General features: G+C 41.9%; 1 protein-coding gene across 3 annotated transcripts in view; it reads right to left on the bottom strand.

The window, feature by feature from the left end:
• The window catches only part of cdhr5b (cadherin-related family member 5b), a 56,027-nt gene that overhangs the window by 23,402 nt on the left and 13,907 nt on the right, over positions 1-18,718 (bottom strand). For 2 of the 3 annotated variants that reach the window (XM_059652069.1, XM_048545187.2), the window contains exons 9-13: positions 17,884-17,978; positions 16,107-16,313; positions 14,856-14,972; positions 10,896-10,968; positions 590-745 (exon numbers count right to left, since the gene is read on the bottom strand). In XM_059652069.1, coding sequence (XP_059508052.1) covers positions 590-745; positions 10,896-10,968; positions 14,856-14,972; positions 16,107-16,313; positions 17,884-17,978 — 648 coding nt within the window. The remainder of the gene's footprint in view (positions 1-589; positions 746-10,895; positions 10,969-14,855; positions 14,973-16,106; positions 16,314-17,883; positions 17,979-18,718) is intronic. The other variant, XM_059652070.1, reaches the window with a different exon arrangement.

The following is an 18,718-nucleotide window of genomic DNA, read 5'->3' as shown; positions in this document are numbered from 1 at the left end:
GGTGGATATATGGAATGCCCTGCCCCAGAAGGCAGTGGAGGCCAACTCTCTGGATACTTTCAAGAAAGAGATAGATAGAGCTCTTAAAGATAGTGGAATCAAGGGTTATGGGGATAAGGCAAGAACAGGATACTGATTGTGGATGATCAGCCATGATCGTAATGAATGGTAGTGCTGGCTCGAAGGGCCGAAGGGCCTTCTCCAGCACCTATTGTCTATATTGTCTATATAAAGTGACAGGGACTGTGACAACAGTGTTGTGATCTTTATAGATGGGAATTCTTGAGCTATGAGTCAGCACACTGTGAACTTAGCACTTCTGAAGAAGGGTCTGGGTCCCAAAACGTCAGCCTTCCTGCTCCCCTGATGCTGCTTGGCCTGCTGTGTTCATCCAGCTCTACACCTTGTTATCTGTGAACTTAGCTGTTGGTTTAGTTCCTGACCCATTGGGTGGTTTACTGAATGAAAATACCGGACGCTCACAGTTATTGCTAGTTGGTAGCCCAATACCATGAAATTTGGTATCTGGTTTTGCTTTTGAAGTGTTTAGATGGGTGGACAGCTGCAATGCTAACCCTTAGCATCCTACCTGTAGTACCAGTCCCAGGTCCAGGGGGCTTTGCTGTTGTGACTCCTGGGGGTTGAGGAGGGATCTTTGTTGGAGTTGATGCCCCAGTTCCAGGAGGTTTAGTGGGTGGTTCTGGTGTCCCATTTCCATGTGTTGTTGTTTTCACAGTTATTGGTGCTGGATTACAAAGTAGCTCACATCAACAACCACAAAAGCAAAACTTAAATAACCAACAATTAATCAGTAAATGTATTGGTGATGAAAGGGTGGCCTTCCAATTAGTACTCTAGTAAAGATTCCCACTCTCTGTTTCAAAGCATGTGTTGGCATCATCCAACATCCAAAATCAAAATCTAAAATTGCACAAAACCTTCCAGTGAATTATTGCCTGCTTAACATATTACAACAGCTTCAGTATTGTTGAAAAAAACTTTTGAAAATATTTTTATCTTGCACTTATCAGGACAATTCACATGAAATGCCAATGTAAAGGAAAGCAGCATCAATACTGGATGAGAAAACAGCACTTATATTCTGTACATCAAATGACAATTCAGGGCCATGGGAATACGCCATTCAGCCCACCCAATCAGCCCAACATGCAATTAGATCACTGCACTATCTCCATATCCCTAAATGCCACCAACATTAAGAAACGTGTTGAATTCCATCTTGAACATATTCATTGTTTGACATTCTATTGGCTGGTGGGGTAGATAACTCCAAACATTCACCACACTCTGAGTAAAGAAATTCCTCCTTTGGTGATGTTGCCAGAGAGTCATAGAGAGAGAGAGAGAGAGAGAGAGACAGAGACAGAGACAGAGAGAAAGGGATCGACAAACAAAAAGATTGATAATGATAAGCTGAGAGAGAAAGAAATGATGGGCGGTTCAAAATGAGTTGGCTGTCCGAGGTGAACCTATAAAAAACAGGACCATGCGGCATGGGGAGAGGGTAACAAACAAGGAGGAGGGTGTTCACATTCTGAAACTCTGAAGGCTGTGGTGTACCTAGACAAAAGATGAAGTGTTGTTCCTCCAGATTGCCTTGCTGGAGAAGTACAGCAGGTCCGAGACAGAAATGTCAGTACAGAAAGATGGTGATGTGTTGATGTGGCAGTTTACCAGAAGCTCGGGGTCATTTTTACGGACAAAATGTGGGTGAAATGCAAAACAATCACCTAATGTGCATTTTGTCTTCCCAGGAGTTGACATTGTAAGCAGTGAATACAGTAGACTTGAGTAGTCAAGTAGGTTGAGTGAAGTACAAGTAAGTCAATGCTTCAACTGGAAGATGTGCCTGGGGGTCTGGATAGTGAGGAGGAAGGAGGTAAATGGGCTAACGCTGTACCTTCTGTAATTGCATAGTAAAGTGCCTTGGGGCCATTAGAAATGGAGGAGGAGTGGATCATGGTGTCCTGGGGAATGGTCCCTGTGGAATGCTGATGATGGAGGTGAAGGGAATACGTTTCTGATGGTGACATCCTGCTGACGGTGACAGTTATGGTGGCTTATGATACTTTGGTAAGTAGGCTGGTGGGATAGAAAGTGAGGACCGCCCCATCAGCGTTGTGGGAGGGAAGGAAAGGGGTGAGGCCAAAAGTGCAGGAAATGGGACAGACATGGCTAAGGGCCTTATCTTAGTAGCAGAGAATTCTCGGTTGAGGAAACAGATGGACATTTCCAAGCCCCACCCCACTCCACCCACTAATCTTGGATGGTGGTATCGTCAGAACAGATGCAATGGAGAAACAGGAAGAATGCGATGGAGTTCTTACAGGTAGCAGGGTGTATGGTTGAGCTCGCTGTGAGGGTCACTGCGTTTGTAATGGGTTTCAATGGCTGATTACCCCAGAAAAGGAAACAGAGATTTGAGGAAGTGGAGGGAGAAGTCAGAGATGGGCCAGGTGATGGTGAGATCAGGGTGGAAATTGGAAACAAAACGCTCTCTGGATTGGTGCACCCTCCCAGCCTCCATAAGCACTGGACATCCAATTGAAATGGTATTCCCTGTTACATGCTGCATCTCCTGCTGGTATGTACATTGGCCCTGCACATCCTAACCAGGGGCTCAACGCTTGAGGCTACGCACTCAGAGGAATTGTAACACTGGCAGAGGCTCTGACTCACTTTACTCAGGACGGAATGAATGAGTTTATGTCGCAGACAGGGACCAGTGCCCAGCTGGAGCACACATTGAAAATATGGCTCTCTAATGTGTAACCTCGCTATTCTCACATACAGAGACAGTAGGAGCAGCAGATGCTGGAGAATCTGAGAATAACAAGGTGTAGAGTTGGATGAACACAGCAGGCCAAGCAGCATCAGAAAGAAGGGTCTAGGCCTGAAATGTCATCCTTCCTGCTCCTCTGATGCTGCTTGGTCTGCTGTGTTCATCCAGCTCGACCTCTTGTATCTCCTATGCTCACATACATCTCCTTTTTCTCATGCATCTTCAATTTCTAATCCTTTTCCTCCTCAAGTGCCACACACCAACAACAGGTGTGAGGGCCCAGAGCCTCAGCCCCAACATCTTCACTGTGAGTTCTAGAATTCAATCACACTGTAGTGGCTCAGCAAGGTGGCTCACTCATCTTTTCAAGGAAACGGGAAAGGGTAATTTTCTTAATTAACCATTCATGTGTGTGTGTGGGTGGACGAGTGCTTATTATCCATCCCTAGTTACCCTTGAGAAAGTGGCAGTGGGCTGCGTTTTTGAATAACTACAATCTATTAAGTGTAAATAGAGTCACAATGCCAATAGTGAAGGTGTTCCAGGATTTTAACTCTGGTTATATTTAAGATGCTGAGTGCCTTGGAAGCGAACCTACAGGTGGTGGTGTCCCCACGTACCTGCTGCCTTTGTCCTTCTAGATGGCAGTGATTGTGGATTTGGAATGTGCTATCTAAGGAGCTTTGCTGAATTTCTGTAGTGCAACTTGCGGACAGTACACACTGCGGCTACTGAGCATCATTCGTGGATGGCTTAATGTTTATGGATGTGGTGTAAATCAAGCAGGTTGTTTTGTTCTGGATGAAGCCATGCTTCTTGAGTGTTGCTGGAGCTGCACCCATCCAAGCAAGTAGAGAGTATTCCAACACACTCTCGACTTGTGTCTTGTAGACAGTGGGCAGAATTTGGGGAAGGAAAATAGCAATGATAAAATAGTCATACTTGGAAGTGAATGTACTGGTCACAATGGGGGTCCATTTTTAATCTGTAAAGGAATCAAGTTTATAGAGAAAAGTCAGGAAGGTAGAATTGACGATTATCTGATCAGCCATAATCTCACCAAATCTCAGAGCAGACTCAATGGGTTGAATGGCCTCCTTTTGATCCTACATCTAATGGTCTTATAGCCTACATAAGTTCATAGGAGTTCCACATTCTCACCACTTTCTAGGTTAAAAAAAGTAAGGAAAAGATATACACTTGAAAGGAGATATTTTCAGAACATTGGGAAAAGAGCAAGGAAGTGGGATTGATTGGATATCTGGAGAAAGATCTGTAACAGACACAAATAGACAAATGTTCCATCTGGCTTGTACCATTGTTTTGATTCTATGATATTAAGGATTTTTGTAGTTCTGTTTCACAGTTACAGTGTTCTGAAGAAGTCACATCAGACTCAGAAAGTTAACTCTTCTTCTCTGGCCAAGTATACTTCCAGGACTGCTGAGTTTCTACAGTATACTCTATGTTTGTTGGCCTTCTAAAGTAAGTTTTAAATCTGCTTCCGCCACCCTTTAGAACACAGAACATAGAACATAGAACAGTACAGCACAGAACAGGCCCTTCAGCCCACAATGTTGTGCCGACCATTGATCCTCATGTATGCACCCTCAAATTTCTGTGACCATATGCATGTCCAGCAGTCTCTTAAATGTCCCCAATGACCTTGCTTCCACAACTGCTGCTGGCAATGCATTCCATGCTCACACAACTCTCTGTGTAAAGAACCTGCCTCTGACATCCCCTCTATACTTTCCACCAACCAGCTTAAAACTATGACCCCTCGTGCTAGCCATTTCTGCCCTGGGAAATAGTCTCTGGCTATCAACTCTATCTAGATCATAGTAATTCACTGGTGCAATGAAGGTAATGGTTATCTCCCTGCATGAGAAGTAAGTGAATTTTCATTACTTTGGTTTTCTGTTTTGTAAATGATTAATCCAGAACCAATTAAAACTGCAAACAGTTTAAACTTATTGGAGAGTATGGTACAAAGGTTGGAAGTTTAGATCATACTAGGCCAGTGCTGACTTATGGGTGGCCTCATTTAGAAGTGACTGAAATCTACGGGATTGTGAGAAAAATCTAACTGGTTCACTAATACCCTTCACTGGGCTCTTCTTTAAGCCAATCTGAGCTACACCTGACCCTCGTCCAACATCATGGGCAGAATTGTATCTAAACCAATTTACACACAGTGGTATGAGTTGAGAAGGTGATTATGGTAGCGAACAGGAACATGTTTATATTAAGTGAGCATTTCCATAGTTTTCATGCAAGCATCCTGTTTGTGGCTTTCTCAATTAATCACAGAGTCTATGTTTAATGATAACATGGTCTATCAATTTAAGAATTTCTACTAAAAGGAACAGCCCCAAGGGTCAGACTGGCTGAATTGTTAATTGATTCCTGAGGCTGCAACAATCACAGGAATAAAAAGGAAACAGAATAGCACTGTCTCTCAGTCAATCTCTCTCCCTCTCTGAAATTGAGCTGCTGCTTTGAGGACTCCAGGCAAGTTTGTTTTCCAAGCACAAGACGTAAAGAACAACCTCACAAACCAAACAGATGTGAATGGAAATAGCTGGGGACATCAGCAGCATAAGTGTACTCCCTACACCCTTTGCATCAAGTGAATCCGAGACTTCATGAGGGCAGGATAGATGGGTGTCATAACTCTTTCAGATGCCAAGCCCCGCATTCTGACTTTTTCAGCATTCTCCTGCACAGCACTCCTTCGAGCAACATACCCTGAAGGTCCATTCATTCCTGTCTGTCTAGATACCTCTTCACCCTCACGAGAACAGTCAACACTCAGGCTCACCATCGCCAACGTCACGTCCATGCTTTATATTCAACATCCATAGTTGTGAAATTCCATCCTCTGCACAATATCCAATTCTCACACTCCTTATTTGCAGCTTTCTCTTCCTGCAGTAGAAATGAGTGCCAAGTTCCAGGGAGAGGCAGAGAAATGAACAGACCAGCTTTCTGGCCATTGGCAATGCATACTCACCTAATCCACAGAAAAGAGGTCTCATTCCAGGAGGATGAGGATCTCAGCTGTGAGCTGCCATGAAAGCTTGACACTCCTGAGGCTCTGACAGTGGCACGCAAGTGGGCCCAGTGTTTAGTGTTTCACCTCCTTAGATGTAGGTCTCTGTGTCTATCCCTTCTTCCCTGCGTAGCAGCTGAAGAGAAGGCTCTGCTAGTGTTTCTGGTGATTTTAATGCTACTATTGCCCTTCCTCTTGCTTCTCATCAGAGTGGCAGGGTAAAGCTTCACAAAGAAGGCTTCATCAGCGTATTCAGATCAAAAGGATTGAAGGCCACAGTAGGTGAAATAACTTTCAAAACACTGGGACTCACTTTTAAAGCAGCAACACCACACTTTCAGATGCCCGATCACATAGACAGGTCCACAGCTGTGTCATTTTGCTCCATCATTTATTGCTTATATGGTTAGTCGGTAGCACACTGGCATCTGAAATGCAGTTCTCTGGGTTCAAGTCCCATTCCAGAGCTTTGCACAAGAATCAAGGCTGAGCCTCCAGCACAATATTGATCCACTCCACCTTTGGTGGTGTCACCTTCTGGTTGAAGCATTAAACCAAAGTTCACCTGCATAAATGGGTTCATGCAGAAGAACCCAAGGGGTTATTTCAAAGAAAGGTAGGAGAAGTTATCCACAATGATCTGATTAGTATTTATAATTTAATAAACATCACAAAAACAGATGATTTGATCGTTATCACTTTTCTGTTTGTGGGAGCTTGCTTTGCACAACTTTGCTGCTTTGTTATCTGTATTCCAACAGTGACTTTACTTCATTAAAGTAGCTTTCAGACATCTGGCAGTCATGAAAGGCACTATATAAATGAAGTCTTTCAATCTCACTCTTTGCAGACTGTTTAGTTTGTTTTTAGCTGCATTGCTAAATGCCTACCTGTTTTGTAATCACCACATTGACCCTGGTGAGCTTTACATAGTTTGGGAAATCTGTTATAGCTAGAATTCAGAGTTTAAAGGCTCAATTAATTGCCTATTTCCATATTTACGAGAGCCATCAATAGCTCCATGGGGCTTTCCCATTCACCAGCAACCCACCCGAGTAAAATCCAAAAATCAGTGGGATTGTGTCAGCTTTTTGACCTGACATCTATTTTCAGGGTTCTAGACCCTCCCCTGCACTAGAGTGCCACTTCCTTGATACTTCAAAAACTGCTGATGACTCTCGATGCCCCTAAAAGGTTATCAAAATACTGAGTTATAAAATAACCAGTAATCAAAGAAGGGCCAACCTAACCTTCTTGGGATGCCAGGGATGGTTCATATTCCACACACAAGAACAATATTTAAAAGAGACTCCATATTACATGTCACCACAAGTGCTGCAGAAGAGTTTTGTCTGGAGTTTCTTGTTCTGTCACTTCTTGCCTCCAATGATAGTCTTCCTGCTCTGGAGTCAGAAGGTCCTGCAGTTGAACACCACTCTGGACAGCAGAGGTGAGGTGAAGAACTAAGCTAATGTTTGGAATTCCAGGTTGAATCCTAGCTCTTGATGGGTTTAGGTAATCCCCTTCCTTCTCATCTTATGGCAACCCATTAAAAATCTCCCCAGTTTGACTGAACTCCTAGAATCAGCTGGGAGAAAAAAAACAGTTACGGCCATGAAAAGAGCTTTTGTACCAATGTCTGTTCAACTGTTAAGCAGCAAATGAACAGGAGGCAATGGTGTAGTGATAACATCACTGGACTAATGATCCAGCAGTGCCAAGAAAATGTTCCAGGCACAGGCCTATAATGGCAGATGATGACATTTGAAATCATTTTAAAAAATCTGACCCAGTATCAATAATGAAACCACTGTTGAAAGTCATAAAAAACCATCAATTCCACTAATTTCCTTTCACTTAGGGAAGGAAATCTGCTATCTTTACCTGGTTTAACCTACATGTGACTCCAGGCCAACAGCAATGTGGTTGACTAGTAATTAGCATCAGGCACTAAACACCAACCTAGCCAGTCATGCCTTCATCCCATGAATAAATGTTGAAAACAATCTTCTTTGCAGTGATTTTAAGGATGAGTTAAGACAATTTACAACGCTAATTCATAAAATTTCAGACAACAATATTTTTTGAATGTGACATAACGTCAAGCCCTAATCCACATCATCACTATAATAAAGGACATTCCCATCCATTTCCACATTCTACAGTGAATCTTGAGCAATTACATACTGAGAGAGATAATCCTTTGTGTACCATGGTGCATTTCTATCATTATTTATTTCACCTCATAACCAAAAACATGAAGTATCTTTTAACCAAAGAAGGTGCTGGAGAAACTGAACACATCTGGCAGCATCTGTAGAGACAGAAACAGAGTTCATATTTCAAATCCAATATGACTCTTCTTCGGAATTGATGGGGTTTCAAACGGAACAGGTGGTGGAAGTGCTCAGAGCAAAAAACAAAGGGAGAACTAACAGTAGTAGAGGAGTGATGGAGATGCAAAATAGATGTAAATCATAGTGTGAATAGTGGAAAATACGTCAGCTCTGCTGAAAGTTAGCCCATGGAAACAAGACACTAGGGTTTAGGTTGGGGGGGGTGGGGACCAGAGTTTGGAGGAGAGGGGAGGATGAAAGTATAATCAAAATGTAATACAGTGTTCAATGTCAGAAGTTGTTCAGCTCAATATTGAGTCCTGAAGTGCTTAAGCAGTAAACGAGGTTCTGTTCCTCCAGCTTGTGTTGTGCTGCACTACAGCTGACCTATTTCCAAAGGTTAGCATAACAATACAATCATGTATTGACATGGCAAGTCGCTGGAAGATTGGGGTGATTATTGAAACATGTACAGTTCTTATGGGACTTGATATGGTACATTTGGAGAGGTGTTTCCCTTTGAGGGAGAGTCTAGGACCAGAAGGCATGTTCTCAGAGTAGGAAGTAGTCCAATTCAGATAGAGATGAAGAGGAATTTCTTCTCTCAGAGGGTAGTGGATCTGGAAATTCTTTATTGCTGAGGGCGGTAGAGGTTGACGTGTTCAGTATATTAAAGGCTGAGAAGGACAGTTTTTTTTTAATCAGTCAGGGAATCAAAGACAAAGAAGAAACAACAGGAATGTTGTGTTGAGGATTGTCAGATCATTGAATGATGGAGCAGACTTGATGTACTGAATGGCCCATGTCCTTTCCTATGTCTCATGATCTTCTGTTCTTATTCTGAAAAAGAGATATTCCACAAAGTATTCACCCAATCTGTGCTTTGTCTCATCCATTTGGAGTACATCATATTGAGAGCTCTGAATACAACAGACTAGACTGAAAGAAGTATAAGAAAACCTGGAGCTTCATCAGGAAGGTGTATTTGGGGACTTGGACGGTGAAGAGAGAGGAGGTGAATGGGCAAAGCATTACATCTTCTGTGATTACATGGGAAGGTGCAATGGGGAGTGAAGAAGTGTTCGGAGTGATGGAGGAGTGGGTCAGCTATCATGCAGACAATAGTCCCTGTGGAATGCTAACAATGGAGGGGAGGTGTGTTTGATGGTAGTATCCTGCTGGATGTGGTGGAAATGGACAATATTTTGAGCACAGAGCCTGATGGAGTGGAAAGCGAGGAGAAAGGGAATCTTGTCTTTGTGCTGGGAAGGTGGCAAAGGGGTGAGAACAGAAGTTCAGGAAATGGGTGAACTCAGTTGAGAATCCTTTTAACCATGGTGGGATTTGATGGTTGAGGAGAAAGGAAGACACATCAGATCTACCCTGTGGAAAGTGAAAGGCTCAGGTAGTGGACAGAGGACTCCAGTCCAATAAAGTGGCATGGAGGCAATGGTGATGGAAGAAGAGTTCAATGCCACACTGTGCCTGGATTTCATTGGCATGATGGTGTAAGAGGATAAAATGGAATCCTTTACTGAATATAAATCCCTCAGCATCAGCATCAGAAGATAGCATGAATACATGATGGAGGCATGATTAGAAGTTGTAAGTCATTTTGGATTTGAAATGTTGGCTCTATTTCTTCTTCCACAGATTCTGCCAGACATGCAGAGTGTATCCAGCACTTGCTGTTTTTATTTCAAATCTCCAGCATTCACAGTACTTTCATCCTTTAATTAGCATTAGATTCTGTAGTGGTTACTCAGTGCATTTCTGAGTTCACGAGATAATTTACACTGTCCAAGCAATTTCTTTCCATACCCGATTTTACTGTGACTGCTGTAAAAGTGTTTGCAAGTCAGGATTGTGTGCTGAGCTGGTCAGAAACATTCAGGTGATGGTGGTCCATCTGCTTGCTGCCTTGGTCCTTAGAAGGGCAGGGGTTTAGGAAGCATTGGCAAAGGAACATTGGCAAGTTGCTGCAATGCATCTTGTGGATGGTATACACTGCTACTGCTGAGTGGCACTGTTGGAATTCCCAATGCGAGATAAATCATGACTTTCTGCTCATCCATTTTACTCTGACTATGAGAACAATGATGGGCAAAACATGTGGACATTACATGCTATTACATAAAATATATGGAAGTGAAACTAGTCATGTGGCCCAAACAGTCTATAGTGGGCTTTATGCTTCACTCAAGCCTCTCCCATTATTCCCCATCCAAATCCATGGTTGTTTGGCTCAGTTGGTCAGATAGCTTGCTTCTGATCTAGAGTGATAGCAATGGGTTCTGTTCCTGTACTGGCTGAGATCGCCATGAAGATCCTACTTTCTCAACCTTTTCCCTCACATCAGGTTAAACCACTACCAGTCATCTTTCTGTCTAATGGGGGAGTGGGACAATGACAGCATTCCACTGTTTTTCTGATCATCAATGCTAAGTTGACTAATCTGTAATGTCTTGCACTCACTCCCCAGAAATACAAATTCAGAACATCACTTTTCTTACTTACTAGTCTTGATCTATCCTTGGAGAAGTTTTAAAGATTATAAATACTTAAACTGTATCTGTAACTGGTCTCATAGAAGAATGCAGAACCACAGCAATCTCATCAGGTCACACATTGCACAGTTTCTCAGGTTGATCTGCTTCAATCTAATATGCCAACCGTTTGAATATAACAAAACACTTTTTACCATCACTGCTGGTAACTTGCACTTTGAGTTTTGTTGTAGCATTTTGTCCATGTTCGTCATCAATTGCTGTTACCTGTCCAAGTACAGCAGGTAGAAATCACACATTAATAGTAGGCACCGCAAAATGACAGACCATCATTCTACAAATCAGCTGAAATGAGTCACACTTTCATTGCAATTGGTAAGGTGATAACGCCCATATTATTTGAGCTCTATGATACACAACCGTAACAGTAAGTCAGGAGGTGCATAAATTGGGGGAGTAAGAAAGAGAATGTTGCAAAGAGAAACTGTCAGCTTGACCAAGGGCAGGTAGGAACAGAGAAAAACAGATTATTTTCTATATGTGGAAAGCTAGTACTGTAGAGGAACAGAGGGATTTAAGTCACCTGATGAAGGAGCAATGCTCCAAAAGCTTGTGATTTTAAATGAACCTGTTGCAACTATAATTTGATGTTGTGTGACTTCTCACTTTGCCTACCCTAGTCCAACACTGACATTCCTACATCATGACACAGAGAAAAAAAGACCAAGTGTTTCATCCACCAGACACTAACTGTACATAAATACTGTTTACTTATTTTAATTTCCCTCCATATTTTAAAATCCTGATACCAATGGAATAAGGAATCTCTGTTTTCTGATCTTTGGGTGTCAGTGTGCTTAAATTGGGTGTTATGTCAGAAAGGATATAATCACCTTGGTGAAATTCACCAGAGCGATGCTCAAGTTAAAAGGGTCAAATTATGAAGAGAGGAATACATTCAAGCTTATTTTTCCTTTTGCATAAGATTAATGTTTGTTTTTACGTATTTAAACTGACGTCAGTGTCACTGGTAAAGCTGGAAAATTTGTTGTCTATCTTAAATTGTCTTCAGACATTTCAAAGTTCAGTAAAAAATCAACCACATTGCTTTAGGTCTGAAGTCAAACGTATGCCAGATCTTGTAAAGATGGCAGATTATACAATCATAGAGATGTACAGCATGGAAACAGACCCTTCAGTCCAACTCATCCATTCTAACCATTTGCCAGCATTTGGTCCATATCCCTCTAAACCCATCCAGATGTCTTTTCAATATTGTAAATGTACCAGCCACCACCATTTCCTCTGGCAATTCATTCCATATGCGCACCACTGTCTGTGTGAAAATGTTCCCCCCTTTATATCTTTCCCCTCTTACCTTAAATCTATGCCCTCCAGTTTTGGACTCCCCCACCCCGGGAAAAAGACCCTGCCTGTTTATCCTATCCATACCCCTCATGATTTTATAAACCTCTATAAGGCCACCCCCTCAGCCTCCGACACTCCAGGGAAAATATTCCCAGCCTCTCCCTATAGCTCAAACCCTCCAACCCTGGCAACATCCTCATACATCTTTTCTGAACACTTTCTAGTTTCACAACACTGTTCCGAAAGCAGGGGGGCCAGAATTGCATGCAGTACTCCAAAAGTGGCCTGAACAATGTCCTGTACAGCCGCAGCATGACCTCTCAAGCCCTATAACTCCATGCACTGGCCAATAAAGGCAAGCATACCGAATGCCTTCTTCACTATATTGTCTACCTGTGACCCCACTTTCAAAGGACCATGAACCTGTACTCCAAGATATCTTTGTTCAGCCACACACCCCAGGACCTTAGCATTAAGTGTATAAGTCCCATTAGTAAAGCAGATGGATTTTTATAATAATCAATTATAGATGCCATGGTTACCATTATTCAGACTATCCTTATATTCCAGACTTATTAAACAATTTCCAATTTTACCAGTTGCTATAGTGGAATTTGAACTCATGTTGCCAGAGCATTGGTCTCTTGTTTACTAATCCAGTTAAATTGTCACTATGCCCCCAGTTGTTTCAGTTAATTAAAGAAGTTGACCATTGATAATCTGTTTTCTGTGGAAATGGGCAGACTTTTTAACACCTCTATTAAATTTCTTCTTCATGGTGAACGATCTCAGCTTCTTCAGCTTGCACGTGTACCTGAAATTTCACATCTCCTGGCTGCCCTCTCTGAGGCTTTCACTGTGTCCAAAACAGGACATAACTTCGGCTGAGACCTAACCAGTAATTTATCAATGCTTGTGTATAATTTTGATGAGGTAGAGGAGGGGAAGAGACAATGAGAGAGAATGGATTAGGGAGTGCTGAGAGAAGGAGGACAGGGAAGATTTCAGGCAGACAGTATATTTTGTGCTGTCTGGAATATGCACTCTTATCAGACAGCAAGTACTAATATACTTTATTTTGTGTTGGCAGAATCTCCTTTATCCAAAGGCTCACTAGACTCCTGGAACCTCTATCTAAATAATGCCGTGACAGATGGAGGTTTGAAAGCATTCAAATCCTAATGTCTCTTACATTGAACTGAAGTGCGTAGCTAACCATGTGCCATGCAATCAGGAGCCTGTGTTGCCAATTTGACAGCATCTGCCCTAGATGCCAGTACCTATTCTAATACCATCACGCAATGTCCTGCTCCCATCTTCTTCATTGTCCTGTCAGACTCCTTGCCTTTTCTAGTCTGTCTCTTACTGTAAACTTCCCTCATCTTCTTACTTATTACAACCAGTGTTATACGCCTTGAGAGAATTGTTTTTATTTACCGAGTGAATGAAATTAAAATTAGTTCATCAAAATTTTCATTTGCCACTCCGTCCTGAGACACCAAGTATCAATTGGGATAGGTTTGAATGGCAAATCCATCTCAGCTTTGCTCCAAGCATGATCAAAAGTGCTAAATTCCAGAGGTAGAGTGAGCGTGACTGCCATTTGCATCAAAACTGCAACTGGAGTCAATGGGAATCAGGTGGCATATTCTGCACTGATTTAAGTCATACCTAGCACAATGGAAGATGTTTGTGGTTGTTGGAGGTCAGGCTATTGGTGGAACATCATTAGAGGAGTTGCTCAGAGTCGTTCCAAGGTCCAACAATCTGCTTCATCAACCGCCTTTGTTCAATCATACGTTCAGAAGTGGGGATGTTCATTTACAATTGTGCAGTGTTCTGCACCACTCATGATGTTTTTTCAACTCTCCATTCCCATATGCAGCAAGCCTGATCAACATCAAAGTTTGCATTGATAGGTGGCATTTGTACCACACAAATTCCAGTCAATGATTGTCTTCAACAAGAGAGAATCTAACCATCACCACTTGACATTCAATGGCATTGCTTACACTGAAAGCCTACTTTGAATATTCTGGGGGTTACCATTGATTAAAAACTGAACTGGACCAACTTTTTAAGAAACTGTGGCAACGACAGCAGGTCAGAAGTTAGGAATTCTGCAAAGGGTAATTCACTTCCTGACAAATTAAATCCTGTCCATGTCTCAAGCAGGAGTTTGAAGGAATAGTCTCCAATTATTGGATTCATCCAGCTTCAAGAACATTCAAAATACTTGACACCATTCATGACAAATAGTCTACTTGATTGGCCCCCATCTAACATTCTGAACATTCAGCACCCATCATCATGACACTCAGCAGTGTGTACAATTTACAAACACACCACAGGAATTCACCAAGGCTTCTTCAAGAACAATTCTTCAAATCTGAGACCTCTACCACATAGGAAAGCAAGGAAAGTAGTTGCATGGAAGTGCCACAACCTACAAGTTCCCATCCAAGCCACACCCTCTCTAGTGTTGAATACTGCTGCTCCTTCTCTGTTGCCAGACTAAAATCCAGGAATTCTATTTCCATTCCATTGTGGCAAACCCGGACTGCAGGGACTGCAGTGGTTCAAGAAAAAGGCTCAACACTACCTTCTCAAGGGGAATTTAGATTGAGCTTTCCACCAGGGTTCACATCCCATAAATTAGGAATGGGAATGCCAGACACCTTCAATGACCTTGTGGGATCTACACTGCATTATGATACTTTGATTAGATTAATGGACAGTTATTGTACACTGTGTGAAAACAGCAAGTTAAGAGGGAGAAATCTTACCAATAGATCGTATAGGTTGGATGCAACAAGTTTAGTCTTAGTAAAGATAAATCCATCTCTGTTAATGATGAAATTATTACTCGGTGTAATTTTATATTTTATTGAAGGATTTATTTTCTGCAAAATAGAAAAGATAATTAAAAATTGTGACTAATACATGACATCAAATTCCAAAATTGAATAAGTCAAGATACATTGACAGACATAAATCAAGCTTGATCTGATACTCCATTCTCGTCAAGACAGAGAAATCTGGATCAGGATCATAATCAGGAGGATGAGAAGATAACAGTGATATCCTGAGGCAAAGAGAGGTAATCTGATGAACAGTAATGAATGGAAATGATATTGATGCATGATGAGGAGGTATTGATGTAGAAGAGAGAAATGTTGATGAATGGAGAGGGGTTGTTGATGGTCAGAGAGGGGTATTGATGGATGCAGAACAATAGTGATAAGCAAATATTGTGTATTGATGGACAGTGGGTGGTACTAAAGAACAAAGAAGGTATTTGGGATGAATAGTAGGGAGTACTGAATCAAGAGAGGGGTATTTACAAATAGAGAAGGACATAGAATGAACAAAGAAGGATGTTAATGAAAAGAATGGGAATGTTAACGGTAGAGGGTATTGATGAAAAGAGAATGTTAATGATGAATAAAGAAGGATATTAATGAATAGAGCTGTGCATAAGTGAACAGAGATTAAATAGAGATAACAGAGTGTGGAGCTGGATGAACACAGCAGGCCAAGCAGCATCTTAGGAGCACAAAAGCTGACGTTTCGGGCCTAGACCCTTAATCAGAAAAAACTTTTCTCTGATGAAGGGTCTAGGCCCGAAACGTCAGCTTTTGTACTCCTAAGATGCTGCTTGGCCTGTTGTGTTCATCCAGCTCCCCACTTTGTTATCTCGGATTCTCCAGCATCTGCAGTTCCCATTATCTCTGACACATTATCAGAGATTAGATAGACGTGAGTATGATGAATAGACAAGAATATTGATGGTCAGTGAATGATAAAGTAAAACAGAAAGGGGAACTGATGAATAGAGAAGGATATTGATGAATATGAGTGTAACTAATACACAGAGAGGGGTATTGATGAATGTAATAGGCTGTTGTTGAACAGTGAGTGGGACCGTCATAGGAAAGGGCAATATTGCTAAGACTCTATTATGTTGTACAGATTAATCATACAATTAAGTCTATGTGTGCTATCCAAACCAACTCACTGCTTTTTTTTTTACTTACATCAGGAAAGTCACAATCCTCAGCCTTAATTATAACAGGTTTTGAAGTTGAACCCTGTTCGAAGACAATACTTCCAGGTTCTGAGTTTTCTTGCATATTCCCATAATAGATTGTCTTTGTAAACTGTGGTGGGCATTTGTTTACCTCCAAAACGTTGAGAGTAACAGTGGTCATGGAATATTTGTAGTGATCATTCTCCTGATAAGCCTGTGAGATAAAAACAGATGATTATATCTTCGATAGTCACACCCATTGATGCAGTCTGTCATTGGTTTTGTGTAGCCTCGAGAGGTTATTGGGTTCTCTCAGTGTCAATGGAGTTACCTAGGATCTTGCAGTGAATGGGGGTCTCCTGGGATCAGTAGGTTTTCTTGGTGTCAGTGGGATCTCTCAGTCTCAATGCGCTTTCTCAGGATCAGTGGATCTCTAAGGGTCTGTGAGGTCTCTTAGGTTAAATAGGCTCTCTTGAGGCCTCTAAAGGTCAATGAAGCCCCTCAAATTTAGAGGGTTTCTGAAAGTCAGAGGGGTGTATCACACTGGGGTCCCCTCTTACTGGGGTATCTGAGAACCAACAGGATCTCAATGGGTTAGAGCAGTTTTGTGGGGCTGGTATGAGCCTCCTAGTTCCTTGTGATCTCCTGGATGAGTCGATCACCTAAAGGAACTGAGGAAGAGTTTTCTGGAGCATTTTTTCCACGAACGGTGGTGTGCCTATTTTCTTCATTTTAACCGGGAGGATATGTGCATCTATTGAGTAGGCCTCTATCATGAATCACAATAAGGCATCACAGCTCTGTGGTGGATAGACCAGGAGGTGTTTACTGATCTAGTACAGCTATCCATGTCTGTTGTTTTAGAAAGGTATTCAGGCAGTTTTGCTCCAGTCAACCCAATGCTCAAAAGAAATACACACCAAAGACCAGGTGTAGAGATTGATACATGCCAATTTTAGATCACAAAAAGTAGCCTTTAACCATTTGGGAACATGTAACTGAAAACATTAACCAGCACACCCAATTCCACAATCCATATTCCCATCAACAAAAACGTTTTGTTGGGAATAGAGCTTTCCAAAATTTACCATGGTCTAAATTCTCCCATTAGATCAGAAATCCTGGGGTGTACAATTACAAATCTCTGTGTGATTAGAATGGGATTGGTTTTTGATCAAATGGAATTTTGACTTGTTACTCCTACTGTAAAATGCTGAACCTTTCACACCTAATGAATGGCTTTGAATGCAATCCTTGGTTCAAAGAAAAGTTAGTCAAGGATTTGAAAATGTTTTTCGAAGAAATTTTAGAAAGCAAGTGCTCAGCAGCACACCCTAAATATTATCGCACTTTGACCCCATTTCAAGTCTAGAGAATTGTTGTGATTCCTCAGTGTGAATTGAGAGCTGGATTGGGAGGTGACCAGTTGGCAACCTGTCAGAGGTTGGGGCGGGGTGGGGGTTGGGGTGGGGAGGTGGTTGACTGAGAGAGTGGGAGTTTTTTGGAGCAGGAACACAATTGTTGTTTCTCAGCTGCACCTCTATGGTTGTTGGCACCGCTTCAGAGCTCAGAACTCCACAATTATAGGTAGTGACCCCTTCAGGGGTCTCAAGCCCCACTTTGAGCAGACTTGGTGTAGAGCTTGTCTCTTTTTTAAATCTGACAATGATTTCTTTGAACGATAATGAGTCAAAGGAACTAACTTCCACATTACATTATTGCTGATCTACTAATCAGAAAAAAGTGTACTTTTATCTTGAAGACGTAAGGCCTGGTGTACGTACCACAACTGTCAGTGCAACTGGATTTAGGCTTTTTACAGGTTTACTCATGGTTATCTCCCCAGTGTTTTGGTTAATTTTAAAAGTTTTTCCGTAATCTATGAAATGAAAATCAGTGAATGAAAATAAAACTCAAGGCATTTTACTCATTATGAAATCAACATCAACATGAGACATTGTTAAATGCAAATTATCCGACCATAATCACTGTACAGGAAGCTGGGAGGGTGCCAATCAGATCAGCTCCATTGGACACAATTGGGTCGATAAGCCCTTAGAATACAATAGCAGACAGATAACCTAAAGTCTGTACAAATTGCTGGCTACAGCCCACTTTTATGGGGGTCTGAGTGACACGGGGCATGGTGGGACTTGTGATAGAATTGGATGAGAAGTCAAACAAGTTTGATCTCAACATCGAGATTATCACACTCCATTGCTTCTTGTCGGGTCACAAAGCAGGTCTCTGAGATGTCTTCTTAAGGCACAGTTCACCTCATTAACATTCAGCTTCCTGTCATACCAAGTGTGCCAATTCAGCTAGATAATGAGAAATATCGACATGGAAACCAAAGCAGGGACCTGACAACTTCAGCATACTATTTGGTCTGAAGGACTCCCAGAGTCTCAGAGCACTGCCTGTGGGCTCCAACCACATGCCACACGCAGCCCTCGTCCATGTGTTGTGGGGGGTTGGTGGATGCAGCGTTGGAGAGGATGGAGGAGGATCCTCTAACCTGTAAATGCAGGGATGCAGGTGGGGTAATTAGGGAATGCGGATTGTTGTTTCAAACGCAAAATGTTTAAAGCTAAAGGAACACCAACTTCTTCACAAGGG

Source organism: Stegostoma tigrinum, chromosome 17, assembly GCF_030684315.1.
Source record: "Stegostoma tigrinum isolate sSteTig4 chromosome 17, sSteTig4.hap1, whole genome shotgun sequence".
NCBI lineage: Eukaryota > Metazoa > Chordata > Chondrichthyes > Orectolobiformes > Stegostomatidae > Stegostoma > Stegostoma tigrinum.
The sequence above is the reverse complement of the archived record's forward strand: the minus strand, read 5'-3'. Positions and strand labels throughout refer to the sequence as shown.